Here is a 27,984-nt window from a genome sequence, read left to right as displayed (position 1 = left end):
CACAGTAGGCCCTTATAAACAGTTAATCCACGCAGCTGCAGTAGTTAAAGCAAACACACTGCCCTTCACTGCGCCATCAATTACACCTTCCCAGAAAAAATTACACAAACTTTGTAGGATTTTTCAGAGAGAAGATGGATTCTTTTGGAGACTTGAGGTCAAGGCTGGACTGTTTAAAGTATATTATTAACAAATAAACATTTATTGCAAAAAAACCCAATAGGCCTTTGGGGAGGAAAATAGTGTTATTTTTGGCATCAAATGACACAAGCCATTTATGACATGAATGGCTATCACCAACAGACTGATGAAATGGCAAATGTCTCCCACTTAACTTCCCTTGGCTTCCTGAATAAACTTTTTCAAACACTTTTTTCCTTCTGAAATGGCAATAAACTCCATGTAATTTTGGTTTTCTCTCTGTTATAGCTATTTCAAGATCTTTAGGTGGAAAGGGTTGAAGGTACTTCCAGATGGAAGCTGAAGACTCCCCAAAGACTGGTAAGGTGATGAAAATCACATTGTTGGGATCCGGGGCAGTGGATTGCCCTTGTTTGTGTGTAGTCCTGCCCGAGTGACAACGTCCAATCAGCTTTTGGATGGCTGGGTGAAAAACCTGAGGTTTAATTGCGGCATCCAACAAATTGAACATTACAAAATTGAATGTATCCTCTACACATTCAGACAAACCCTGCCAAAGCACGAGCTGATTTTTTAAGAAAAAAGCCACAAATGGGACAGCCTTCAATTACTCAGGACAGCCAGTGTTCGAGGGACACAAATGAGGCCAAGGAGGTGCCCTTGCCTGGGGCCTGTTTTCCAGCCTTGGGCACATGGAGCGAGCCCCACGGCTGCTGGCACTCCACCCAGGCACCTGGGCCAGCTGGGGAGCACGGTGGGACCCCAGAGACCCCACGCTGGCTTTGCCAGGGAGGGTGCTGCCAGCACTGCATCGCCCAGCCCTCCTGTCCCCTCCCGCTGCTGCTTCCCTCTGTGGGGAACGGCAGCAGGAGGGGAAGGACGCTGCACCCGGCAAGACTGCGCTCCCTGTAATTGCTCTGGAATCCCTGGGGATTCTCCCACATAAAATTAATGCAGGCGCCATCACGGCTAATTTATTCTGCACTCGCAGAGCCGTGCTGGGAGCCAGCCCCAGCAGGCTGCGGGGCGAGACCCGAGGAGCTGGGGGAGCTGGACACCCCAGAGCGCCGGCTCCCTGCGCTCAGGACACCCCACAGAAGCCCAGCGACCCCACAAAGGTCATGCGTGCCCCTGCAGCCCCAGCGCAAGACACGAAGGAGAGCTGCTGCTGAAATACAAACTCTGCCTCCTCCGTGGAACTTTTTTCCACAGCGGCTGTGGCCAGGAGCAGCCAGGGCGCAGCGGGGATCCCTGGCAGCAGGATCCGCCTGCTCCTCCATTACCAAAGGAGCTGTCAGTGCTATTAACACTTTCTGCTCCCATCAGCTGAATCCCTGCTTTGCTGCGGCTGCAAGCAGTGTGCCTGGCAGGTTCAAATGAATAATGCCATGCAGAGATAGCATTGCTGCAAGATTACACAGCCATTTCTTCCCTCACATTGTTTTACTCCATTTGTATTTTTGCACTGTTTGCACACTCACAACCACCAGCCTCACTGCCGGTGCTAACGCTCATGCAGGATCCCTCCACACTTCCCATATCGACTCCAGCGTGAGTGGGACCTGCCCCCACAGGGTCAAACTCCACAGGGGAAACTTTTCTTACTGCCAGATGAAGCCCATGCCAAGATCCAGCTGTGAAGGCAACTCATGATGTTAAACTGCAACTTCTGCTTAGGGTGGGTGAGAGGCTTAGGCCTGTGAGAAGCCACGTCCCCAAGAACTGCAGTGAGCAGCTCCAAGCCCTCACCAGACACTTGCTGTCAGGTGGACTGACCTTGCCTGACACTGCAAGCTGCTGCACGCCAGGGCAACTGGCTCCACTGGCACTGCTGGGAGCAGGGATCGGCTGGCTCCAGCCCCTGCCCGGGGCCTGTCGAGGGGCAGCGCCAGCCCCCCTGTGCAGGGAATGTCCCTGGCTGCTGGGAGTGCAGCGCCAGCCCCGCGAGCACTCGCAGCCACCGCGCGCCGCGCCACGGAGATAGCAGGACAGGCTCAAGCTGGCTCGACACGCAAACAGATATTCAGTCTGCAAACCATGGCTATTAACAGTGGGGTGGAGGAGGGGGAGGATCAGCTCTTCCTCTTCTGGAAAGTCAGAAATGCTGGAAGACCAGCAGATGCACAGGCAACCCGCAGGAGCCCACCAGGCAGGGAGCACCAGCTCGCTCCCCGTGCCAGCTGCCCCCACCCAGCACAGCCTGTGGAGCCTTGGGAGCCACCAGCCACACCGGCACAGCTCCCTGTCCTGAGCACCTCACCCTGCCAGGATCTCACAGGCTAGATGCCACCAGCCACACCAGCACAGCTCCCTGTCCTGAGCACCTCACCCTGCCAGGATCTCACAGGTCAGATGCCACCAGCCACACCAGCACAGCTCCCTGTCCTGAGCACCTCGCCCTGCCAGGATCTCACAGGCTAGATGCCGTTGTTCTGGGGGTGGGTGTTTGAGAAGAACTCGGCCTTTCCCAGGAGGAGCTGTGGCAGGTATCAGCCACCCCCGAGGGTCCGGTCCCACAGAGCTGCCAGACCCCGGCTCCAGCGGCACAGGCAGAGCCCAGCGCCCTGCCCAGCTCCTCTGCTGGGGACTGGAGAGCTGTGCCCACCCAAGGGTCCCCATGCACGGGCTGCTCCACGCGTGCTCCCTCACTGGCACACAAGGAATGCCCCAGAGCCCCTCCAAAGAGCACTGGTGCTTCTCTCTATCAGAGTAATCCAGGCTGTAACCAAAAATGCTCTAAAACTATATTCGCAGCTTCTTCTGCAAATTCAAGCTTGCTTGCTCCCTCTCATAATACTAACATGATGAAAGTAACAATTGCAAAAAAAAAATTATTTAGACAATTATTCTTTGTTTGGTTTTGTTTTGTTTTTGTCATCAGTGAATGGTGATTCAGGTTACACCAAGGAACAAGCATGTGAAAGTAAACTTCCTGACAGCTACCAGGAGGATTTGGTCCTCAGCATGTGCACATAAATCCCATCAGCTCTTACTGGGAGAGTGCACGTGCACTCTTGTACATTATAAATAAAACACTGATTGCAGTAAAATCAAGAGCCAAACTCCCCCCTTTGATGAGCGAGGATGGCTCTCACTGAAGCCAATAGGAATTGCATGTTCACAAGTTCATGTCAATGTTTGCAGAGGAAAATTTTGTGCATATTAAAGAAAATATTATGTTTCGGAAGCAAAGAAATGACCTCCATAACAAGTGCTCTATTTGCCTGTTACAGGAGAATCAGAGCACAAACACCTAACGAGTCCTGGATAAACGTGCTGTACCTTATTTATGCTGATACCAAGGACATTTATTCAATTTGTGCTGCAGCATTCCGCTGGATCTCTGAGGAAGATCGCTGTAAAATTTCAAACCCAGGATAATAACGAACCGAAATTAGTCGCATTAACAAACCCTTTACTGTAATACAATCTCAGAAAAGCCTACTTGTTCGCTGCCCACAGGCAAATAGTTTGTGAAAGGTAAAACCCCGTCCTGAGAGCGCGAGGGGATGAGCCACGCTCAGGTGGGCCAGGCCGCTGGGGTGCCGGCGCAGTCAGACCCCGCGCGCCTGCTGGCCTCAGCACTGCACCCTCTCAGACTGCAGACACTTGTGGGCACCACAGATATTTCATTTTAAGGGTTTTGCTTCCAAAAGATCTGCATTGGAGCCGCACAACGGAGCGCACGTGGTGTTCCTGTTCTCGGGGTACGTTCAGCACATGAACCAGGGCCGCGGCAGCACGCTGAGCTGGGGGACGTGCTGCTCACGTAAGAGGAGACAACAGCTACCAGTGATTTCTTTTTAACAAGCAGGGCCCGCTTTGCAAAATGGCTGTTTGCAGAGCAGCCTGCGGGGCCGGGCAGGAGCCCTGCCGGGCCAGGGGCTGGCCTGGGCTCAGGGCTGCAGCGGCCGCTGGACCTGGAGTGCCCACGGAAACTGCAGGTGTGCCGGGGAGCAAGGCAAGGGTAAGGCAGCCTTGCTCTTAAGAAGTATAAGCCTAGCTAAAGCAAGTCCAGGAATGTAAAGTAAACGTAAGTTGATATGAAAAAATAATTAAAAAAAAAAAAAAGGAAAAAAGTTGAGTATCTGTCTCAATTTTGTATTGAATTTAAAGAGGCTTCTAAAACCAGTGAATAATTTGCCTGAACAAGGCACTGAAGGTTCAGATCTATATTAGCATGCATGTTAGTAACACTAACACTGCGTTTCAAACAAAAACTCAGGCTCATTTTACCTTATGAGTATTTTCATCTTTTTTCTCTTTTATGCATTCTCCCCTCAGACTTGGAAGTCTAGCTTGACTTTCACCATTTATTTTAAGTTAGATGTGAAGCTGTTAATGTATTTTTTTTACTTAGTTACTAATGGAGAAAAGTGATGTCTCTTTCCCAAATGTAAACAATGCTGCTAATGCTCCACTGCTGCAAAACAAAGTTATCTCCCTGTTACATTTTATAAAATACCATAACTCAGAAAACACCTTTGCTTTCTAAATAAATTCTAATACTTTTTTATCAAAAAGATCAGTTTTCATTCATAGCTTTGGCTATACCAAACCACAGCTACACAGTCCGCAAGGTGGATATTCAATAAAAACTTCCTGCCCACTTCATTTAGTTATTTCAATTCACCTGGAGAAAGGAAAATTCTGTTCCTAATTGTACCCATTTATCTCGAGACTCCTCTTGTTCCCTTGCTTGGCTGCTGCAGACTCAGCTGCTGGGGCTCACAACACAGGGTTACTTTAACTAATCTTGTCCTTTGTTTCAAAACAAATGTGGAAATTTTATGTTCTGCAATGAACAAGAAACTGTCATTTCATTATGAGTCAATCTTTGCCCCGTGAGTAATGTAATCATCCCAAATCATGCCAAAACCCCTTCCTACCACACCAAACCATCCCAGAGCAATGCCTGGTTTGTTTACCTTTACTGGAGATTGCTGATCAAGTCACTTCACCGTTTTATTTATTTATTTGCTTGTTTCTTACCTCACTTGAGCATTAACACGATTTATCATGTGGGGGGGAAAACTGTAGGCAAAGAGAAGAATTTTCCTGGTTTTTGTGAGCCTGTCCTTTGCCCTTGTACACCTTCCACAGAGGACACAGCCACGGCCTCTCCCCATCCGGCTGGGTTTGAAATCCACAGCCTTTCTGTGACTCCGCACTTTATGCAGCTTGGTCCAGGCCGGCCCGAGCCGTGTAAAATCTTTTCTAATTTGCCCTGAAACGCCGCTGTTCCATTCACACTGCGCTTTGTCCCGGAGCTGCCCCGCAGGGCTCTGCTCCCAGCCGGCCAGGGACAGCAAACCCGGGCAGCCACCGAGCCCCGTCTCTCCCCGGAGCCGGGGCAGCCCCCGCGGGCGCTCGGGGTCCCGCGGCCCCGGCGCCGTCCCCGTCCAGCCGGGAGGGCCCAGCCGTGCCTGGAGCCGCAGCCTCCCAGAGCTCCCAGAGCTCCCAAACCCCCAAACCCCCCACACCCAGCGCAGGGGGCTCAGGGCTCCTCGAACCAATCCCTTTATCTGCTGCACTCGCCATTCCAGAAGAAAGAGATATTAAACAAAATTGAATCAATTCCTGTTACTGCAAGAAAAAAAAAAAAAATAGTCTAAATCCAAATTTTATCTGGAATTTAAAAAAAAATAAAAATCACAGCTGCATTAGGAAAAGCATACTCCATTTTCTGCCGAATATTTCTGCCCAGATATCTGACCAAACGAAGCAGCCGCTGGCTAAATCTGCCCCCCACCCCCTTTCAGGTTCACCAGAGCACTGAGCACTTCAGGAGACAGATACCAGGCTTTACAGGCTGCTCCAAAACGAGGGAAGTGACAGGGGTGTGTATTTACCACTGAAACACACTAATAGCATAATTAGTTTAAAAAGAGACGTTATAATCCGGCTGTTTTACCATGACATGATTGTTGGAAAGGGGATGTATGCCTTTGAACTACCTCAAAAATTTAGACCAAAAAAATAACAGATTCATTTTCCAAACAGAATGCAAAGTATTCCTGTTTGTTATCATAAGTGAAAAAAAAAATGTTCAATGTATTTCAGATCTTTGATTTTTTTTTTCCTCAGGGTAGAAGTTAAACATTATAAATTATACTCCTGTTAATTTAATTGCATATTGCCTATACTGCACAAAGATCTTCCCCATCGTTTTCTGTTTTCTGTCACGGATCAGTGCAGATCGCGTCCTTCCATTGCAATTATTTCGTCCAGCGTTACAGTGACTGCAGCAGCAAACCAAAATGTCTCCCCAAATCCTAAAAACATTCCCTCCCCGATGCCCGGCGGCTCTCAGGCAGCCCAGCCTCAGGCAGCCCGCGGGCAGCGCTGCCGGGCGCGGCGGGGCCGGGGCACGGACGGACGGACGGACGGACGGACGGACGGACGGAGCCCCCGGCCCGGGGACCGCGGGGCCCGGCCCAGCACGGCCACTTCCCTGACGTCAGCGGCTGCAATAACAGCCCCATTTCCTCCGCGCTCCCGCCCCGGGATGCCACCGCGCTCTGCTCTGCTCGCGCAGAGCATTTTTTACGGGGCTGATGGGACCGGCGGTGCAAGGCCGGTGGGACTTTCAGAAAAAATGCCAGAGTATTCCAGCGACTTGGAAAAGCGTTTTTAGTGGATGACATAACTTTAATCATTACTCCATGTCCTGGGCATGTGCTTCGGCTGCTCCTGTCCCAAGTTTCACCTGGTTTCTGCGCTGTTTCCCAGCGAGCCGCTGCCGAGGAGCAGCGCCCGGGCAGCCGGAGCGATCCCCGGTCCCCGGTCCTGCCGAGCCCACGGTGCTGCGCGACTGCACCCACGAGCCGAGCAGATCCTCCGTTAAAAATAAAACAGAGCGCTGGAAACGCGTCAAATCCCGCCGCTAGCGGGTTGCTATTGTCCGCTGAGCGTGCGGCACGACCCGCGAGCCTCGGTCCCTCCTGCCCCGGGCTCCCAGCGCATTCCACAGCGCCAGCTCTGCGAGAAGGAACAGGCACGGAACCCCGAGACGCTCGCTGACGGCAAGCTTGTGTTAAATTTGAATCTGAAACGCAACTGAAGTGAGAAACATCGGCCTCGGTGTTAGGCAGGCGTGAAAGCATTCCCAAAATCTGGCGAGGGCAAGGCTCCCCCCAGCAGCGGGGCTTCGGGGGCTCCTCTCCTTCCTGCGGGGGACGTGCTGCTCCGGGCTGACTGCACAGCAGCGCCGAGCCCAGCCACCGGCAAGAGACGACTCAAAGACGAGAACAGAAATACACGGTGGGTCTTTCTAACAGCATCCAAAAGTGATGCTAAAGCCATACCTGACACACGAAAAAGAACAAAAGCCTGAGCATTTCTCTTTCTCACCCTCAGCAAAACTCAGAATGCATCAATGAAAAATTATGGCATAGCGACTGTGGGTGTTTGCTGTCTGGTCCCTGAATGAAAACCTCTTTTAGAGCCTTTATTTCCAAAACTCAAGCAGCAATACAGATCTTTCTATAAATTATATGCTTTGCTTAGATATGAAACACATATCCTGGAACAGTCATTTTTCATAACATATCTTTTTTTACTATCAGCAGGAACTAGGGCAAATCACGACATAACACTGGGAAGTGAGATAAAAACAAACCAAAAAGGCACAATCACAAAAAACAAACAAAAAAAATCACAAAAACCCCACAAATGGAAATAAATGTATCATTTATAATTGCTAACGTTTTGTAGTGCTACAGTAAGAAAATTCATTTAAGCACAGAACCAAAATACAACTACCACAAGCCTTCTATTTTTGAAAAAAAAACTACCAAAAAACCATTAATTCTGAAGGTTTCAATTTCTCGGAAATCAAACTTCTTAAAAAAAAAAAACAAACAACAAAAACAAAAACCCACAGTGTAAGGTTCCAAAAGTGCACCAATTTGGCAAAGTTCTAATTAAAATAAAAGAAATTCTGTTTGACTGGGGCTTGTGAATGCCAGCCTTCCCTGGTGCCACTGCTCTGGGTGTTTGGGTTTTTTTTTCCTTAAAAACCTTGCCATCAAATGCACCTGACCCTCAAAATCCTAAATTTTAGCAAAATAAGTACTTTGCATTAACTCAAAACATCAGCATGTACTCATGCAAGTCGAATTCCTTCTTTAAAAGAGACCAAAATACATGCCCAGCTTATCCCACTGACATACTGATGATATTTTTGTGATAAATTACATTTATCAGGCACCTCTGACTACTTCAAACTGGGCTTGGGCTACTAATCCACCTCCCCCAGGATTTGCTGTAACATTCCAAGCATAAGGGTAGCTTCCCACAGCCAACATTTTTCTTAAAAAAATAAAAAGAAAAAAGAAAAAGAAAAACTGTTTTCACCCTTCCCCCTAATGTGAAATGCCCTCATCCAAGGATGGGCAGCAATCATTCCTGACCCAGGGAAAGGTGTAAGGTCTGATATCTGACCCATCAGACGCTTGCTTTCATTAGAAAGATGAGACACCATTTTCCCAAAGATATATACACAGCACTTGATTACAGTCCTGGGAGTTCTGGAGAAATCTGACCTTTTAAATTACATTACTACGTACAGAAAAATCTATTTAAGGCAAATTTCAGGAACTGAGATATTTAAGTAAACTTTATTCTCCTTTTTTTTTTTTTTTAATTTTTTGCCAGATATTTGTAAATAGGACTCAGGATAACAAAAAGCATCTGATCATACTGATCCCTGTCTTCCTCCGCACGGGTTGCACTCCATCTCACTACCCCAAGGCATTCTCTCCGGGCACACAAGCGTTTCCCAGCCCGCTGCTGCAGCATCGGCTGTGTCCTCTCGCTGGAGCTGCCTCTCGGCTCGCTCCCGGCTCCTCTGCCCTCAGTGACGGGCGAAACTGCCCTCCGCACGCAGCCCAGGGCCACTTGCTCGGGCAGACAGCTATTTTTATCCTCTAGCTACCATAAACGAATATTCCTCCAGCTCTGGAAGGGCACACAATCCGTGTCAGCACGGTTTCACGTGTTTGCTCTTTTGGGCTAATAAAATCTCAGAGAAAACAAATTTTGATTTAGCGTGTCTCCCCTCCCCTCCCCGCGAGCCGCTGCCGCTGTCAGTCCTCGGGGGCACACGCAGCAGGGCACCATGTCATGTCACACTAGGTGCTGCGATTCAACAAAGGCCAACATGTTGATATCTTTTTATTGCTCGGCAGCCTGGTTACCCCGTTTTCCCCCTCTACAATTGGACACTTTTGGTAACACGGGAAGTTCGGAAGCAGTCAGAAAAGTGTTTTTGTTTTACAAAGCAATAGTCTCTGGTCTTGCTTTTTAGGTCACTGAGTACAATTCTTTATTTTACAGAAACTAAAGTTGGGAACTTTAGAGAGTATATTTATTTGCAATTAATGTAAATATTTACATTGCCAAATAATGCTTTTTTAAGGTAGCCTAAAGACTATTCGACATTCTTTACTAATTAACAAAAATATCGAAGGTGCTACTACCTACGAAAAAAAGGAGTTTCACCGATCTACAACTACAGCTACCACAGGGTGGTTTATTTTGTGCAGAAAGGAAAGGCAGAGCCTGTGGAGGGGCTCCCCAAACCGGGCACGAGAAAACCCTAAAGGTGCCGCAGCCGCAGCCCCACAAGGGCGGGATGGCGGCGGCCCACGGGCAAGCCTTGAGTTATTCCCATGCTCGGTGCCCGGGCCGTGGAGGACTCTCGGGGAGCTAGCGAGGGCTGCAGCATGAAATAACATGTTTTGTTGTAATTCCTAAACAGGGGGACATTTATCTGGGCCATTTATACAAGAGTTATAACCCTCACAATATTTATACTCAGCATGTCATGTTAGCATTTACTACCCGTTTCCATGGAGATGGATTTTCATGCTGTAGCTATGAAATGCACATTGTTGCCACTAAGCCACTTCAGGCCTTTCTGGATGCCTGCTGAATGCCTGACAAAAGTTGATGCAAACCAATAGTTGTTGTTCTTTGTTTGTTGCCAGACTTCTAGCAGAGCCATATTATGTCCTAGTGATTGAAATGCCCATGTTCGCCCCCCTCCCGGCACAAAAAGGATCCTCAATTTAGGTGACAAGCATGAAGTGGGCTTCTGCAGGGGAGGGCGGCCCGGCGCGGGGCCGGGCTCCATCCCTGCGCGGGGCCGCGACGCGGCGGGGGCCGCTCCCGACAGCGCCTGACATTTGGGGATAAAGCCGGAATAAGAGAGAGCGCGGGCAGCGCCGGGGCCGGGGCCGGGGCCGGGCTGGTCCCGCCGCCGCGCCGCTCCCTCGGCCGGGCCCCGCCGCGCCCGACGGCCGCTCCACCGGCCCGGCCCGGCCCGCAGCAGCGCAGCCGCGGCCCCGCCGAGCCCCCGGCCCCGCCGAGCCCCCGGCCCCGCCGCCGGGCGGGCGCATCGGCCGCTCTGCGGGCCGGGCGGCGCTGCGGCCGGCCTCGGCCTCTCGGAGCGGCTCCGGGGCAGCGGGCGGCGGCGGGACGGGACTAGCGGCGGGCAGGAGAGTGCCGCGGGACGGCTCTGAGCGCGGCGCTGCCTGCGCAGCCCGAACCGGGCCGGGCCGCCCCATCGCCGTCCCCTCCGACGGTACCGCACGGTACCGGACCGCGGCGGGCCCGGGGCGGGAGGCAGCCCTGCCTGGCTCGGACGCCACGGCTCGGTGTCTTCGGTCTCATTCGTGCCCGCCGCGCAGCCCACGCCGGGGTCCCCGCTCGCCGTGGCCGCCACCCGCAGCCGTGAGCCCGGTGCCGGGCTGCCCCGCTCCGCCGGGCACGGGGCGCGGCCCGACCGGGAACACGCCCAGAGCCCGCCGCGCTCCCCGGGCCGGGCCCGGCCGCCCCGGCGGGACCCCCGCCGCCCCCCGCGCCCTTACTGTTGGTAGTCCTGCTTGCAGTAGAGCTTGCGGTCCCGGAAGTAGCAGCTGGTGGTGAGCGCCTGCTGGCACGCGGCGCACTGTAGGCACTCCTCATGCCAGGAGGACTCGTTCACCCGCATCAGGAACCGGTCCGAGATGGGCCGCTGGCAGCCCTCGCAGACGGCCTGGTGCTGGCACTCCGACCCTGCAACGGCAGACGGCGGCGTCAGGCGCCGGCTCTGGCCCCACCTGGCCCCGCTCCCAGCCCCGACACAACCCGGCCCCGCAGTCCCCGTCCCGGGCAGCGCAGCGCGCCCGGCCCGGCCGGTCGGTAACACCGAGCTCGACGCCCGCCGCCGGTCCCGCGCACCGCACATGCCGGCGAGACGGTCCCGCGCCCCGCTCCGCTCAGGGGCTGGCCGGCCACGGGCGGCAGCAGACCGGCCGGGCCCCTCGGAGCGCAGCCCCGGGCACCGAGCGGGGCGCGGGACGGCTTTCGGCGCAGTCAAGAAGCGACCGGCGACTCACCCAGCAGCACTCCCAGCGTGGCCGGCCCCGAGCGCAGGGGGTGGTCTTCCATTTTAATGCCGTCCAGCATCTTGGCGCAGTCCGGTGGGCCCCGCGGGAAGCACCTCTCCAAGGACTCGGGACCCGTCGCGATGTCCATGAGCGGCGGCGAGAGGCGCTGCCGGGCGGCGGGGCCGGCTCAGCCCCGCGTCGGGCCGGGCGCGGGGACACTCTGCGGCCGGGAGGAAGGAGTCGCTTTTATTTTTATCTGGAAGACATGAGGAGCGTTTCCTGCCCGGGCTTCCAGAGACGGGGGGCAGAGGCAGGAGCCGGCGCCGCCGCCCATGGGGCCGCCCCGCTACACGGGCGCGCACATGCCGCGCACACGGCGCCGGGCAGCCGCGGTGTCACCTGCTCGCCGGCAGCGCCGGACCCACGCCCTGCTTGGCGCGGAGGGCCCTCCCGGGGCGGGCCGTGCCGGGCGGAGCGCAGGCCGGGCGGGGCGCGGGGCTCCCGGCGCTCCCAGCCCCTGAGCCGTGCGGCGGCCCGAGGAGCCGCGCCGTTTAGAGCAGGGGCCGCGGCGGAGGAACACACCCCCCGGCGCCTCACCCCTCCTCAAACTTGCTGACATTTGAACTCCATTGGTGCGCGGCGTATCGCTGCGCCGCGGTGATCCGTCTCCTCGACGTCAAATAGTGCCCCGGCCCCGCCGGGCCCCCGCGGCCCCTGAAGCGCGGCGGCGCCCGGGGCGGCCGGCTCCGTGCACCCCGGGGCGGCCGGGCGGCGCGGGCGGAGCGGGCCCGGGTCGCGCTCCCGCGGGCCGCGGAGGGGGAGAACGATCTTGGCTACCGAGGGTGGCGGATGAGCGGGGCCCCGGCTGCTCCGCTCCCCGGTCCGCGCCCCGCGCTGCTCCTGGCCCGACGGCGGCTCTTGGCTCCTGCCCTGTCCGGGGTAGGTAGCAGCGCGCGTCCGGTCCCGGGCCGAGGGCAGGCGGCGGCAGGACCCTCCCTCGGGGCGCCCGGCGCCGGCGGGGGCGCGGCTCCGTCCCGCGGACGGCAGCGGCGGGACCGGTCCCGGCGGGCACGCTGCACGGGGCACCGGGGATGGCGCCGTGCCGCCTTTTTGGAAGGGCAGTTCCGAACCGTCACGCCGAGGCTGCCGGCGGGAGAGCTCCGGCGGAGCAGCGGCCCGAGGGCTGCGGGGCTTCGGCGGCGGCGGAGCCCGTGCCCGCTCCCGCCGCGGCGCTGCCCGCCCGGGCCGGTCGCCGACGCTTTTGAACGCGCGGGGCTCGGTGTGCGGGACAGCCCGCGCTCACCGCGCCGGGATTCCCTCTGAGGAAAAAACCGACGGGAAAGCGATCCTGCATGGAGAGCCCGACCCTGCGCTGCCGGCTCCCCTTTCGTGTTTTTTTTTTTTTTTTGGTTTGTTTTTTTTTTTTTTTTTGTCAGTTTTTGTTTCTATCTTTGATTTCTTTTTTCCCCCGATACCGTTAAAAATCTAAATATGAGGAAATGAAAATCCAGAAAAGATTCTTTGCGGAGATTCCTAATGTGACCTGTGATATGCCACGACCCTGTCATAAGAAGGAGTATATTTTGTAATGCTCCTAAAATATTGATACTTAATAAGCAGGACGAGTGTTAACTTGAATTACTTAATGCTTCTATTTTGTGGGTCTTAAGATAAAACTTCTTTTTTTGCCGTTTTTGCAAGGAAAAAAAATCTTTGAAAGAAATTCGTCACTGTGTTTTAGTAAATTATTTTGGGAAAGGTTTTCAGTAATAGAGACTATTTGTTTTTGTTCTAGACGGTAGAAATCGGAAAATCTTTGTCGTTAATGCTGAAAAAATAATATATGATTATTTAATTCTGAGATCAAGATAAAGGCTGCTAAGATTTCACAGTTCGATCAGTGGCGCAAAAGCTGCTCGTTCACATTAATTTTTTATGTCCCCTTCCTATTTTCGCGTAAGGATTCGGAGTTCTCCATCACACAGGGCTTCCATCAAATTATCTTCTACAACTGAGTGGAAAATTAAAGCCCCTGTTTCCGCAGGAGTTTTCATAAATTCTGGCTATAAAAGAACAAGAAAAAAAAAAACAAATAAACAAAAAAAACCAACCTCCTCAAAACCCAACGAAAAGGCAGCGCTGAGCAGCGGGACCGGGAAGCAGAGCGAAAGCCCCCAGCCCTGCACCCGCAGCAGTAATTCCAGCTTTGTTCGTGGGCTTTTACTCGCAAATATCACATTAAAGGTTTGTTGCTTCTCTCCGTGTGTGTATACGAGCACTGCGCCGGGTAATTGTTATCCCCGCTCCTGCGCCGAGAACAATTCGATGAGGTGTTATATAGGTTTATATAATGCTTTTAACGAAAAACGAAATGCAATTAAAACACCCACGCGCAAAACCATCACAGAAACAAACCCTAACCAGACTAAGTAGCCCCACCTCCCCGCGGCTTCCTTCGAATTGTCCTTTTATTTGCAAGGCAAATCTCTTTGTTTTGAGTTAAATTTGAGAGTCGAACAAGAAACGCACTCGGTCCCAATCCTTCCCAAACGAGGCCGGAGGAAGGAGCCATCGGGATAACTAACAGCGGCCGAGCCCTCTGCACCGACTCCCCCAGGGCGGCCGGGAAGCGCGGCCCCGTCCCGTCCCGCGGGTGCGCGGCGCCGCGGGGAGCGCTGCGGGCCCCGGTCGTGAGCGGGACGGAACCGCGCGGAGCCCGGGCGGGCCAGGGGCGTCTCCGCAAGGAGGGGGCGGAGGGCTTTCTCCGCAAAAGCGTGCGGTGCCGGCGGATGCATGGGCGTCTGTGCAGTCTGTCCGCGCACATTCCCGGCTGCCCGGGCGCGCGTTTTCCCCGGTACCGACGGGCACCGCCCGCTCCCCGGCTGAGGTGGGCACGGCCAGCGGGGTGCCGGGCGCTCCGCAGGCTGCGGTTTGGCGCGGGCCGGGCGGTGCGGTGGTGCGGCCGGGGCGGTGCCGGTGCCGGTGCCGGTGCCGGTGCCGGTGCCGGTGCCGGTGCCGGTGCCGGTGCCGGTGCGGCCGGGCCGGGCTCGCGGGGCTCGGCGGGCGCGGTGCCGCTGCGGCGGGCCCGGGCTCAGCCTGCCCCCTGCCGGCGCGCGGCGGCACGGCAGCGGCGCGGGGTCAGCCGGGGCGAGCGGGGCCGGGGCGAGCGGGGCCGCCCGCACCGGGTGCCGTGCGGGGCCGGGGCGAGCGGGGCTTCCCACCGCTGCACGGGCCGGACGGGCCTCCAGCCTAGCGGTGCGCGGCCGCCGGCCCCGGCTCCGCGGCACCGGGGCAGCCGGGAGTGGTGGGAGGCCCTGGGCAGCCGCGTGCCGACGGCTCACCGTGTCTTGTTCTTCTCCACCCACAGCCGGACTCCGCAACTCGCTCCCCTGCGGAGCCCCGGCCTTCCCCGCTGGCCAGCGGCCGACGCCGGTGCACAGAAAAAGCGCCCGTGGCGTTCGGGGAGCTGGGGCACCGGGCTGCCGGCGAGGCGGACGGCTGCCTGGCTCCGGCACCGGCACGGAGACCGGCGGCCGCCCCTCGGGCGGCCTCGCTGCCGGTTGTCCACGGAGCCTCCCACAACAGGGCGCTCCCCAGACTGGCTCTGCAAGCCCGCAGCTCCGACCGAGCCCCCGGCGGCGGCGCCCGCCGCCCGGTGCTTCCACGTCGCCGGGCCTCTCCCCCGGCCGCAGACGTGCGGGCAGTCCCAGGACCGGGCCGATTTGGCTCGGTAGCCCTCGCGGAACGGCCCCGGCCCGGGAGGAGCCGCCGCCGGCGACTGATCCAGCCCGCGCTCCCCCCCTCGGAAGGATGGATGTGAACGAGCTACTAAGTGTAGTTACTAATAACAATAACAATAAATTATCGGACTGTTGCTCAGTAATGCAAACAAATGTTCCCTGAACCACGCGGAGTCTCCCCGTGCCTCGCAGCAGCCCCACCGGGACAGGCCCGTCAGACGAGCGCTGCTCCACGGCCCAAAGAGACGACCCTGTTCGCCCGGCGGCCTCACGGGGCAGGTGACAGGGCCGGTGACGAGGGACGGGGCCAACCAGGGTGGCCGATAGGGAAGGGGGTGCCGGCGGCATCCGGCAGAACGCGGTCGGAGGCCGAGCCGCGTGAAAAGCGGCGAGCACGGAGCCGGTATTTTAATTAAGCAGGACCTCTTTGATATAGGCCGCTTGATGCTATCTATCTCTGCTCTCTGTTCCCGTCACGACAGCATTTGAGTAGGAAAATTGCTGAGCGAGGCGGGCCAGGCAGGGCGTCGGTGCCGCGCCGAGGAGCCGGAAAGCCCCGGGGAGCGGCGGGCGCTGCGCAGCCCTGAGAGTCCCAGCCCCAGCGCGGTGCGGTGCCGCCGTGCGCCTTTTCGGGGGGCCTGGAGGAACGGGAGCCAATTTACCATGATTAAAGGCACAGGCGAGGAGGCGCCACGCATTTGCATGCGCCTTCATCTTCTCTAAGTGGATTTTTGAGGGCAGCGCGGCAGACAAGCTCGGGCTCCGCATCCCTCCGCCGGTGGAGCGCCCGTCCTGATGGCCTCGTGGCGTGGAGGGCTCGAGCCCCCCGCCCGCCCCACGGAGCCGCAGGACCGGGCTCGGCTCTAAGGCCCGGCGGGGTCGCGCTGCTCCGAGGCGGAGCAGCTCCGCCACCCGGCCCCTGCTGCGGCGGCCGACGGCTCCGTGCTGTGCCCGCGACCAACCCGGCGCCGGGCACGACCCGCAAGGGCTGCGCCCGAGGCGGAGGCTGTTCCTCAGCCTCATCAGGCCCCCTGCTCTCGCTGCCCGCTCGCAAAGCTCTAGCGCGGGCCGCGTTACTGGCTCTGCCCTGTCCCTCACCCGCCCTGAGCCGCCACGACCCAGCGGGCCGGGCTGTGGGCTGCGGCCCCGTGACAGCAGCGGCGGCCGCCGGGCTCGGGTCCGGGTGGCAGCGAACGCGAGGGGTCTCTCCGGCCGCTCGCCGGGGCAGGGACCCGATGAGGCGGGCGCGACGAGCCCGGCTGGCAGCAGCGTGTCGCGCACATGTGCCCCCGCGGCGACCGATGCCAGGTGCGAGGCTGGGGGCAGAGTTTACCGCCGCTCTCCGACGGCTCTGCGGGTTTCCCAGCCCAGGGGGTGTGGGAGGGGTCCTTTCCCAGTTCAGGGCAAATACCTTCGTTTCACTGGGAAATTCAACCTCTCCTCGGAGCTGGATCCATTATACGGGTTTAATATCCGCTCTTTTACAGCTCAGTGTTGTAAAAGGCAGCAGCCAGGTCTGTGAACTCTGACATGTGCACCCGGGGGGGTTGGGGGGGAACGGCAGGACCTGACGGCGCGGGGAACGCCTGCGAGCGCAGCCTTTCATCTGCGGAGCCTCTGCACCGGCCCCGCCGGCCGCAGCGGGATGGGGGCGGCGGCGCCCCCCACCCGCGCTGCCCGCCGGGGCCCTCGGGGTCCCTCCGCGGCCGCGGGGTTCGGCAGCCCCCGGGGAGCTCCCGGGGCCTGGCGGTGCCCCACCGCTCCCGGGAGCGGGCCGGGCCGGCAGGCAGAGGTCGTGCCCGCACCGGGGCCTTCCCGCACAGACGCTCGGCAGGTGCCCCAGAGAGCGGGCGAGGGCCGAGACGACCAGCGAGCCGGTCCGGGCGCTGCCTGTCCCGGGGCTGTCCCTCCGGCGGGACGCGCTCCCGCAGGGACACGCTCGGCAGAGCCGCGTCTCCCGAGCTGGCGTGAGCGGGGCAGTGGGACGGGAAAGGACGAGGCCACCCCAATCTCCTGCTTTTTCTCCCGAGAATTGCCAGGTGCGTGGAGTAGCCCGGGCGGGGGCACCGGGCCAGGGCTGTCCGCGGGGCACGGCGAGCGCTCGGCGCCGGCCCGGCGGCGTCGAGAACGGGGCGGGAGCCCGCTCCGCCGGTTCGGCAGCCGCGCCAGGCTGCCCGGCAGGATCCCGGCACCCGCGGGACCCGCCGCCCCCCGAGCTGTATCTAGGGCTGCCGGTGCAGAGGGCTGCCCGTGCCGAGCGGCGCTGGCAGCCGTCGGGCCGGGGCGGCGGCGGCAGCGCCCGCTGGGCTGCCGGGCGCGGCGGGACCGCTCGCCGCATGGAAGCGGGCTCTCGTCAGAGGAGGAGCGAGCTGGCCGCTCCTCTGCTTTTCCGAGGCGCTGCGGGATCGTTTCTGTAGGTTTAATCGAGGAACCTAAATAGAGCTCGATTTGCCGGGGGAAAAAAATAACAACAACGAGAAATCGTTTCCTTTTTGTTCTGGGAGGCCTCTCCGTTATAAGTAATGTTTCCCCGCGCCGTGCCGAGGGGAGCGAGGGCCGCGACCGCCCCGAGCCGCTCTCCTTCTCCCACCGGGGCCGCCCAGAGCTCCGCGTAGGGCCAATGAAGCGCAGGGCCAGGCAGGACCGCGCAGACATCGCTTCCCCGCCGCGCCCTTTGCGCGCCTACGCAGCGCCGCTGCCCCGGCTCTTCTTGAAAAGAGACATAAAAAAACGCGTTGGGGAGGAAGAGGAGAGGAGAAGAGAAGAGAGGAGTGGACTCTGCCTGCAGACGACGTCGCTTTTACGTAAAGATATGAACAGCAGGAGCTGCAGTCGGGGTGACGGCGTTGCAGCGGCTGCTGAGGCTCTCCGGAGCTGCCTTTGTCCATAGAAAACCATCACTTGCAACGGGAAATCTCAGAAGCCGCGCGAGTAAGCAGCGCTGTCCTGAGCGGAGCGCTCCGCTCTGGTTTGTATTAGCGATTATTGTGCTGTCATTAAGGAATGCAGGGGTGGAAGGATTTGCTTCGGGACTCGAAACACACACGGTTCAAGAGAGAAGCAAAACGCTGCAGCCTGCGTGCCGCACAGAAAGCGGGGATATCGCTGAGCAAACCCCGAGAGAGGCTAAGGGGCAGTCGGGGGAGGCCGTCCCTCCTACCCCCCAAGTGGAGCCCAGCCCCGGGGGCTGCTCCTGCCCCGCTCCCCTCAGACCTCCTGCTCTCCTGCACCTCGCGCCTGGCAGCTCGTCGCGCCGAGCGGTGCGTGATGCAACTCCCAGCGTGGGATTCCTCACCTGCTGCCAGCTGATCGCTCGGAAGACGCACGTGAGGCTGCAGGCTCTTCTGGCAGCGTTTCCCTGTCCTCCCTCCTTGTCTTGCATACCTGAGTTACCTGACACGCTAGGTGCCGGCAGGGTGAAACCTGGAGCGGCTCTCGGAGCGCTCCGGGACGCAGGGCTGCCGCCTCCCCTGCCGCGGCGGGCGTGGAGGAACACGGCTAATTTTTCCTTCCATTATCAATAAGCCCAGCTTATTGCTTACTATTTCTATTTATCTCTAGACATAAATTTGTGTAAACTCAGCTGTGGCATCGAATTGTTGAGGAATTCCTTTCCCAAGGTCTTTTTCTCTGATCCTACGGCTAAAACGTTATCGCGGACAATAAGCACAGCCACCCTCAGCCTCAGTTAGTGAGGGACACGGGTCCGTGTGACACCCCTTCCCGCGGCACAGGCATGCTCATCCCGAAACGAGGGACCCGCATGCTTTCCGTTGCAGCCGCGGTGACCGGTTCTGCCTTGATCGAGACGTTTTGGTGTCTCGGGGCTCCACATGAGGAAACGGGGAGAAAAAGCCAGAGGGCGATGGAGCAGGGCCCCCGTTCCTAGACCAGTTTTGGCTTTGCTCTTTCCGTAGGGATTCCCTGGGTATTTCTGAAGTTCAGCATTGCGTAATGGCCGGGGAAAGACGTTCCCCAGGAACAGACAGCTCATGCGACACACGCGTGCCCAAACAACCACATTTACTACAGACTGGAGCATCCTTCCAACCTGGGTGAAAGGGACTACAAAGAGGGAACTGGGAGACTGTATTGAGAATTTCAAAGTTTGATTTTCGATGTGGTCCCTGTGGATATGAACACATTCGCGTTTTCAGTCGCGGTCACCTCAAAGCTCGGTCGGGTCAGCATACCACCCTCCCGGCAATGATCTCATGCTTGGACGAAGCGAGTTCCGTTGCAAAAAGTGATTTGTTCAATCACTCGCCCACCTAGAACGAGTTCCGTGCGTGCTCAACTCCTCATCGTTGCGCAAGCCCGAATTAGAAAACAAAAAAACCCCAACCCCACAGTCCCAAGCAGCCCATCACACAAACCGATCGATAAATGCATTTACACTCCTGATTCCGGCTGCGGCAGCGCGATCGAGGCAGAGGGGCACTGCAGCAGAGCACAGGCTGCGCCCCACGGCCGCGGAGCAGCCCCGCAGCGGAGCCCGCACGGCCTCGCCCCGCTCGGGGCCCCGGGGGCTCAGAAGGAGAATTAACAGCAGGACAGGCAGGAGAGAGCCGGCCTGCCCCTGCCCCGCTGCCCGTGCGGGTCCGCAGCTTCCCCCGGGGGAGGCTCCGGAGCCCCGGCAGCGGTGCGGGACCTCCGTCCTGCCCCCGCGACGGAGCCAGCATCTGCTGAGACGGACACCGAGCTCAGATTCTCAAATATCAACAGCTCATGAGCTCCTGGGTGTTAATTTTTATAAGTGCCAGGGAGTAAACGCATCGCTCACAAAGCGGGGCAGCCCGGGCACGCCGATGGTTCCGCACATGGAGGCTGTAAGATCACCAAAACACAATCGGGCCAGTGCGAGCCGCCCGAGCGCCGCCCGAGCCCCGCTCTCCTCGGCCGGGGAAGGGAAAGGTGAGGGGGTCCCTGGCGCCCTCTGAGGCGGGGGGGTCTCGGCGCAGAGCCCGCTCAGGGCAGGGTCCCTCCCCGCCGATTCGCAGCCTGCAGCACACGCACAGCCCGCAGCGCCCTCGGAATCTCCTTTCTGACACCTTTTGCGCTGAGAATCCCTTCCCTGCCTCTGTGCGGGAAGCAGGAGTTGCAGACAAAAATGTTAAGAAAAATTTGTGGCTAATTAGTAAAATAATACATTTAAACAAGACATTAATGAGATATATTGTTATTAATAAGATATTAAAATGCCACTGTTAAATGGGAAAAAACAGGTGTGAAGCCTGCAAAATTTTGAATTTTCAAGCTCAATTCTGCAAAGAAAATAGAGAAACGTTGCACGTTTCCATCTTGTTGGGGAGCCCTAAAGCATCTCTGCTGCCAGAGCAGGAGGTATGGAGGGCAAAACAGGGTACGGATGAAGAGGAATTTTCAGGGTAACATTTTGTTTCCTTGTGGCAGGTGAAAGACATACAGAACAGTTGCTATTGGTGGTTAAACAGAGTTTTCAGCATTGTGAGATATGGAGCTGAAAATATCGTATTCTCAAGCAAGAATGTGTGCTCCTATAATATAATTATGTAGGAAAAAATATAATTTTAATTTCAATTACAATTGTTCTATGAGAGACAGATGTGAGCTGCTAAAAAGTTTATAATGTAGCTCAACAATAAAAAAGAGATGTTAAAGAAATATGTGCCACTGATGGGATTTGATTGGCAGGTTGTATTAATTACAAGACTTTCACCTCTGAGACTGCTGTTCCAATCCAGACAATGTCCAGGGAAAACAATTTAAAATTTGTTTATATACTCTAAAATTATATAAAATCAAGTAGGCATCTTTAAAAAATAGAAAGAAAGATTAAAAAAATTAAAATGTTAAAAAGAAAACAAAAGGATGAATTTCACTACAGTGAAACACTTAAAAAGGAGCATCTGCTAACACATACATTTTGGTCACCATCCTACAACTCCAATCTGAAATATTTACAATTGCTACAACAAGCAGATTGCATCTGTTGGATCCATAATTTGGAATGAAGTGGAAGATGTTACCCAAATTTCTCTCACACGGCACACCGAGACCTGCGCGTGTCCAGCAGGTGGAGGTAGGAATGCTGCTTATTGTGAGTGAACTAACAGAAATAAAATAATCAGCGAGGGGAAGGCAGTCCCAGTAGCACTGAGCCAAGGTGCTCCAAGTCCATCCCTTATCTTTAGAGAGCTTACAAGAGCAGTTTGAAAGCACAGGATCTCCAACCATCCCTGATTTTCGTTCCTAGTGGCTAAAACACAGGGTCCCTTCTGGTCACATTTGTAAGTTCTCTTTGCATCCAGAAAAAGCATTTTCTTAACCTAAAGCGCTGCTCAGGCCGTGCCTGCGCGCAGGGAGAAGCCAAACCCCTCTCCAGGGAGCATCCCAAGTGGGTTCTGCACAGCCTGGGCGGAGACACCCCTGACCGCAGAGCCAGCGCCAGCGCCGATTCCCGCATTGCCAGGGCGGGACCCCGTCCCCTGCAGCCCGCAGGACGGGCACCTCCCGCCCAGCAGAGCCAGGAGCAGCGATGCCAGGGCCTTGTCCCTTCTGTGCCTTGTCCCTTCTGTGCCGGGAAGGGCGCGCAGGGCTCTGCCGGGCCGTGCCGGGCTCTGCCGGACCCTGCCGGACCCTGCCGGGCCGTGCCGGGCTCTGCCGGACCCTGCCGGGCTCTGCCGGGCTCTGCCGGACCCTGCCGGGCCGTGCCGGGCTCTGCCGGACCCTGCCGGGCCGTGCCGGGCTCTGCCGGACCCTGCCGGGCCGTGCCGGGCCGTGCCGGGCTCTGCCGGGCCGTGCCGGGCTCTTCCGGGCCGTGCCGGGCTCTTCCGGGCCGTGCCGGGCCGTGCCGGGCTGGGCTCTGCCGGACCCTGACGGGCTCTGCCGGGCCGTGCCGGGCTCTGCCGGACCCTGCCGGGCTCTGCCGGGCCGTGTCGGGCCGTGCCGGGCCGTGCCGGGCCGTGCCGGGCTCTGCCGGACCCTGCCGGGCCGTGCCGGGCTCTGCCGGGCCGTGTCGGGCCGTGTCGGGCCGTGCCGGGCCGTGCCGGGCTCTGCCGGGCTCTGCCGGCACCGCAGACCGCGGGAGGGGAGAGCTGAGCTCAGTGAGGGGAGAGCATTCCAACTCCTTCCGTGAGAAAAGGATGGAAACAAAGAGATGATAAGCCGTTTATTTAGAGCCTGAGCACCTTCAGCCACAGATCCTCTTTGGCCCGGAGGCGTTAGGCGCCCTCCTGCCCGGGAGCGGAGCAGAAGCCCCCGGCGCTCCCAGCCGGAGCTCCAGGGCGCGGGGCGACAGGAGCGGCGGCCCGAGCCCCGCAGCCACCCCGCCCCACGCGTCACCCTCCCCGCTGCGCTGCAGCCCTGTCGCCAAGACGTGACAGTGGCATCGGCCCGGGGAGAGCCCTGGGTGCGAGCTGAGGGATCTGCGTCCCGCACGCCGATGGAGGCAAACGGAGACCATGGGTTTGCCAAGAACAAAGGTGTGTTTGCAGCAGAAACACCAACAGCTGAAGCACCACCCGATGTAAGGAACAGCCTCCTTGCCACACTGGGAGTGGTAATAAATAAATCTGCACTAGGGCAATATTTTGAAGCGGAACCCCCATTTTCGTCTGCTCTACATGTTGCATGGCTAGCATTTTATGTGATTTGGATACAACTCCTCTGGTACATTAAAGTTTATTGGCCTTGAAAAGAATGGCTGCATCACTACTGATAGAAGACTTGGTGTTACACTGTCAGTGCATATTTTATTTGATCTCAGTCTTAAATAAAACTCAGACCTTTGGACTCCATACTGAGTTGGACTTTAGCCTTTTCCTGTAATTATCTCGTGTCTTGTTAACATTTTATGAGCACATCTGCTTAAATAAACTTACTTGATGCGCATTTGTTTTGGCTGTAGCCTTCTTCATAGGATGGACGTGCTTTTCTCTTTGTCTTTTAAAAGAAATCAAAATAAAGCTGAACAATGGGACTGCAAGGGGAATAAATTTAAATATAGTGTTTGTTTCATTTAACAACTGTACAATACAGTTGAAATCAAATATATCTGACAATGTTATTTATGAGGATTTAATATTTATGTGCTAAGTGTAGAACATTTAGGTAATTACAACTCTAAAGCATTGTTTTGTTTGACAATTGCATTGACTGACACTGGAGCAGCACAGGCACGATGTGTTTGTAGAAATGGACTGTAGAAAAGGCTGGAGCTTTAAATCTTTTTAAATCTATGATTTTTATTCACCTTCTGAATACTTTCAGAGGAATATAGTATTTCCATATTTTCCCTGCTTCCATGAAAATATCTTACTCATTTGTTTCTGTCTCAACATGGTCACAGCACGCAGAGAAGTGCCCGGGAGGAGGAGGCCTGGCCACCCTGCCCAGGCACCTGCCCAGGGGTCTGTGAAGGGAGAGCACACTCCATTCCTCCTGCAGCCACGGGTCTCCCCCCAGATCTCCTGCAGCCGAGGGGCCCCACATACCCCCCAGCCAAATACTGCTTCAGGTATTTATTAAACTGTGCAGATTGAGTGCTCTCTGTACCTCTCCAACGCCCTGATTCATCTCCTTTGGGTCTGTTGGCACCTTTGGCCGTGTGCTAAAAGTGCTGTGCGAGAGGCCAGGGCTGAGCCACGCTGGCCTTGCCACGCCCCGGGCAGCCCTGCCCAGGGAAGGGACCAGGACAGGTAAGAGCAGAGAGGAGCAATGCTGAGAGATTTGCCTTTCTCAATTCTTCCCGTACAAAGCATTCCTGGCAAGGATTTAAACCTCAGATGCTGAACACAAAACAAATGCAGAAACAGAAAGAACTGGAGATTACATCTTGTCTTTCTCCATCACCTTTCTCCATGTGATGTTTAATAGAACTTGGAGCACACGGAGATGTATCCATTGACCACTAGAATGCAGCAACTTCCAAATAAACAGCATCTTCACACAGCAACATTCAGCATGAGTTAAACCCAACTAAAAATATTAAACAAGGGGATGGTCTATGAAAGTCTCAGGAGGGTTCAGTATGGTATGGTCTCATTCATCTTTTCCTGTTTCAGCCCCAGTTACTGCCCCTTACACAACCTGCTTGAGCTGCTCGAGGTGTGCAGGTGCTGGCTGTCCCTGCCCTGCTCTGCCCACCATCCGCCTCTCCAGGGCCAGGCCAAGATCCACCTGGCACAGGGGCACTGGCTAAAGGCTCTCCTTGGTTCTGCTGAGCTCTCACCTGGACATTCACCAAGAATCCAGAGCTGGCCGAGACAGAGCAGCCAGGGCAAGATGGGACAGCCCTGGGTGGGGGCAGCTCTGCCCCCGCAGCGAGGCACAGCCCAAGCAGCACAATTCTGAGGAGCCATCAGGTCAGTTAGCAACTCTCCTGCACCAAAACCAGAGGCCGCTGTGAGCACTGGAGGTTTTTCCATTTCTCCCGGTTAGCAAAGTGTTTTCCCCCAAAACACAGATATAAACTATGCCACACCAAGCCAGCACGTGTTCTAGAATGTGCCTTGGGCAAAATGTTATTGTTCCAACAGCCATGGCAGCAGAGTTTGCTGAGCACACACCACCTCCACAGCTCGGGGAGCTGCGTGGCCCTTGGTTAGGGAAGGCAGCCTTTCCTGCACCAACCTCAGCTAGCTCAGAACAAGCTGGTGCCAGCCCACTACAGAGCACGAATGGCCCTTCCCTTGCCTCCTGCCACTGCTGACACGAAGGCGGTGTCTCTGGGGAAGGCCGGGACGATGGGTGATGGCACCAACGCTGCAGCCTCTCTCAGCCTGCCGAGTGCACCCTTGGGCGTGCTGGGGGCAGCTCCTGCCCAGCTGAGTCACTCCTCAGGACTCACAGGAGAGGAAGGAATATTTCAGTGCTCAAACCCTATTGCACCTCCCCAGATTACTCTCCTCATCTCTCAACTTCCCAAAAAAATAATACAACTGTCCTCTCTCCCCTCCACTATACACTTCATCCCTCAAGATAAACTGCCTCCAACTCGTTACTTTTCCAGAAGTCACTGTTTCCCACTGGGTATTGTGCTGGCAGAGCTACACATAATTATTCCCTGTATTACCTTCAAAGCATCGGGAACTAAACGAAAATTTTTTTCTTAATCGAGTTAAGTCAAGCGCTAAACCTGCACCGTGGGAGAAATGCTGCAATCCTGCAACCTTTCCTTTCTCGCTTGGCTCCATCTGCTGCTGCCGCCGCAGATTGCACACGGCCAAGGCTCCGGCACCAAGAGTCGTTTAAAGGCTAATTCTTCAAGAGATTAGGAAAAAAGCTGCTGCGAAGGGAAAGACAAGTGCTTGTGCGTGTTTACCCCGCGGGGTTTTTACATCAGAAGTGTGAAGTAGGATAATCCAGCGGAAAGTGAGCTGCTTCTCGCTGAAAAGCATTTTGGAGCCAGTTTAATAACCCACTACGAGACCACACATCAGAACTGTATTTATTTAGGGAGCTAATTGAAACGGAGCCGGTGAGGAGGAGCCGGCAGCAGAAGGGAGTGCGGCGGGATGGGGGCGGGCGGCGTTGGCGGGCAGCGGGGCAGGGCTGGCAGGGCTGGCACCCACGCCGGGCGGGGTGCGCTGCCACCAGCAGCTGGGTTGCCTGGGGAAGCCTTGTTTGCCCAAGCCCCTGGGTGATTTCCCTGGGCAGGGATACGGGTCTGCTTCCACACTGCTGGCACTCCCTGCTCCTGCTTCTTCCAAGCGCCTTCTCTGTTGTGCCAAGAACTGACTACGGAGCACGCTGTGCCCCCAGCACCACCCGGCAGAGGGAGGATGGCATTTCACATCTGGCTTCACTGAACAAATCACTGGGACTGTCTGATTGGTATTTTTTGGTTTGCACTGGAGGACACTGTAAGATGGCTTCTACCAAAGGAAAAAAAAAAAAAAGTGATGCCAGATTAGAAAAGCCTGTCATCATATAAACTTCAACAAGCATTTTTGGGCAAAATGCTAAAATTCTTACGCAGCCAAAAGCTTCAAACCAGGTTCTTAAAATCCACTCAGGCGGCTTAAAACCATTAATAAATGAAGTTTGAGTTCCTCCTGCCCTCGGAGCAGCACGAGGGGCACTGTCAGCTCTGGCAGTGAGTGCAGGGACTGGAATCACTGGGGGCTCCCGGGGTGGCAGCTCTAAAGGCTGTCTTGGATGCCATGAGCCTGTGATAAAACCCCAGCACTGGATACAGGCGGGTCACAGTCACATTTAAGAAAAGTCTGGGTACAAGAGCCATGAGACAAACAGCTGCTTTTTGCCTTTTGTTTTCACTGTGGAACAGCAGTTTGAGGCTCATATTTTTTTGAGAATTTAGTTAAAACCTTTGAGATGAAGCAGCCAGTGTCCACCAGTTCCCTCCACCATGGTCCCCTCCTCCCGGCATGGGGCAGATAGTCCAAGGTAAAGCTTGCTCTACTCACTTTAAGCTGATAGTGCAAGTAGAGAAGTCTTTTCCCTTTTGGTTTAAATGAATCCTTGCCACTTAAGTTCATGTTTATTTTTATAATATGGGCTCTCTGTCATTTATTGCTCCCAAAGCGACTCCAAATACCATGCTGGTTATGAGTGAACCTGGGAATATACTTCTGAATTGCTTGTGATTTATCCTGGTTCTGATGCATGTAATAACACAGCTCTTCTGAAGCCTCTTCAAGGCTATTAATTATTAATTTCTGTACTTTGTGTTGCACCACGTGACAGTTATTGTGGCTGTGGGTAGGAATTACTGTGTCTGTGCTCCCCACTAACAGCATTATCATTGGGAATTTCACATTTCAGGCTAACTGCTGAATGGCTTTGGAAGAGCTTTAACCTGTCCCCAGCAAGGGGATGCCTGCCATTTGAAACAAAAGCCTTTGCAGGATCAGGATGCTGGGGAGAGCAGAGCCCGGGGGGCAAGGCGAGGCCAGCAGCAGCTGTGAAGACACAGGGCAGCAGCAGAGGGAGACTTGCTGTGAACCGTGCAGCGCCCTGCCAGCGGCCTCGGGCCTCGCTGCGCCTCTTACTGAAGCTGTACAAGAAGAGGATGGCCCCACACACAAGCAGAGTGTTCATTCCTCACTGCCAACAGCTTTAGCCTCATGTGACTCCTTGGAGAAGCCAGCGGATCCAAACGGGTAACGGCAGCCCGAGGGTGCCCGTGTGCCCACCTGTGCCCACCTGTGCCCACCTGTCCCACAGCACAGGACAAGCAGTGCCACCCCAGCATGGGTCCTCCCCAGCAGCACAGAGCCCTCGCTGTGGCACTCTGCATGGCCCCACGAGCTGAAATGGACCTGCGGCTCTGTCCTGCTCTGCCTTGTGCAGCCAGGTTCCCCTGGGAGAGTCGGAGATTTTCCCATGGAAATGCTGGGAATTCTGTGCATTCTGCCAGCGCCGTGTGGGGCCAGACCCTGCACCAAGGATGCTGCAGAAGTGGGTCCACGCACAGGGCCCTCAGCAGTGACCAGAGGAGAGCCTTTCCTCCCCCTTCCTCCTCAGTTACTAAATCTGTTTAAACTAGGGGAGAGGGGTGAGGAAGTGAGACCTTTTGGAGAAGTCACATAGAGTTTGTTTTCCTTGGGGGTTTATATCAACACTGGTCTTGACATTTTGCCTCTTATTATGTGTGGCTCTTTAAAAGGTGAAATAATATTTTCTTTTGCTTGAGAAAAGGACAAAGTTCAGACAAGGCGCTCAACCCCAAATCATTTTCTTCTTTCCCAACAGTTTACACATTGTCTATGCTATGGTTCTGCATA

General features: G+C 56.1%; 2 protein-coding genes across 5 annotated transcripts in view; one reads left to right on the top strand and one right to left on the bottom strand.

Moving 5' to 3' along the window:
• Window positions 1-12,062, bottom strand: part of LMX1B (LIM homeobox transcription factor 1 beta) — a 98,991-nt gene extending 86,929 nt beyond the window's left edge. For 2 of the 4 annotated variants that reach the window (XM_038155892.1, XM_038155894.1), the window contains exons 1-2: window positions 11,526-12,062; window positions 11,016-11,202 (exon numbers count right to left, since the gene is read on the bottom strand). In XM_038155892.1, coding sequence (XP_038011820.1) covers window positions 11,016-11,202; window positions 11,526-11,664 — 326 coding nt within the window. In that variant the 5' untranslated portion in view covers window positions 11,665-12,062. The remainder of the gene's footprint in view (window positions 1-11,015; window positions 11,203-11,525) is intronic. The other 2 variants (XM_038155895.1, XM_038155891.1) reach the window with 2 other exon arrangements.
• A 145-nt stretch (window positions 12,063-12,207) lies between these two features.
• On the top strand, window positions 12,208-16,289 carry LOC119708910 (translation initiation factor IF-2-like). Its single transcript, XM_038155896.1, has 2 exons — window positions 12,208-12,455; window positions 14,884-16,289. Exons 1-2 carry the CDS (start codon window positions 12,366-12,368, stop codon window positions 15,334-15,336), a joined length of 543 nt encoding a protein of 180 aa, XP_038011824.1. The 5' UTR covers window positions 12,208-12,365; the 3' UTR covers window positions 15,337-16,289.
• The last annotated feature ends 11,695 nt before the right edge of the window (window positions 16,290-27,984 follow it).

This window comes from Motacilla alba, chromosome 17 (genome assembly GCF_015832195.1).
Source record: "Motacilla alba alba isolate MOTALB_02 chromosome 17, Motacilla_alba_V1.0_pri, whole genome shotgun sequence".
NCBI classification, from domain to species: Eukaryota; Metazoa; Chordata; class Aves; order Passeriformes; family Motacillidae; genus Motacilla; species Motacilla alba.
This window is presented reverse-complemented; position numbering and strand designations above follow the sequence as displayed.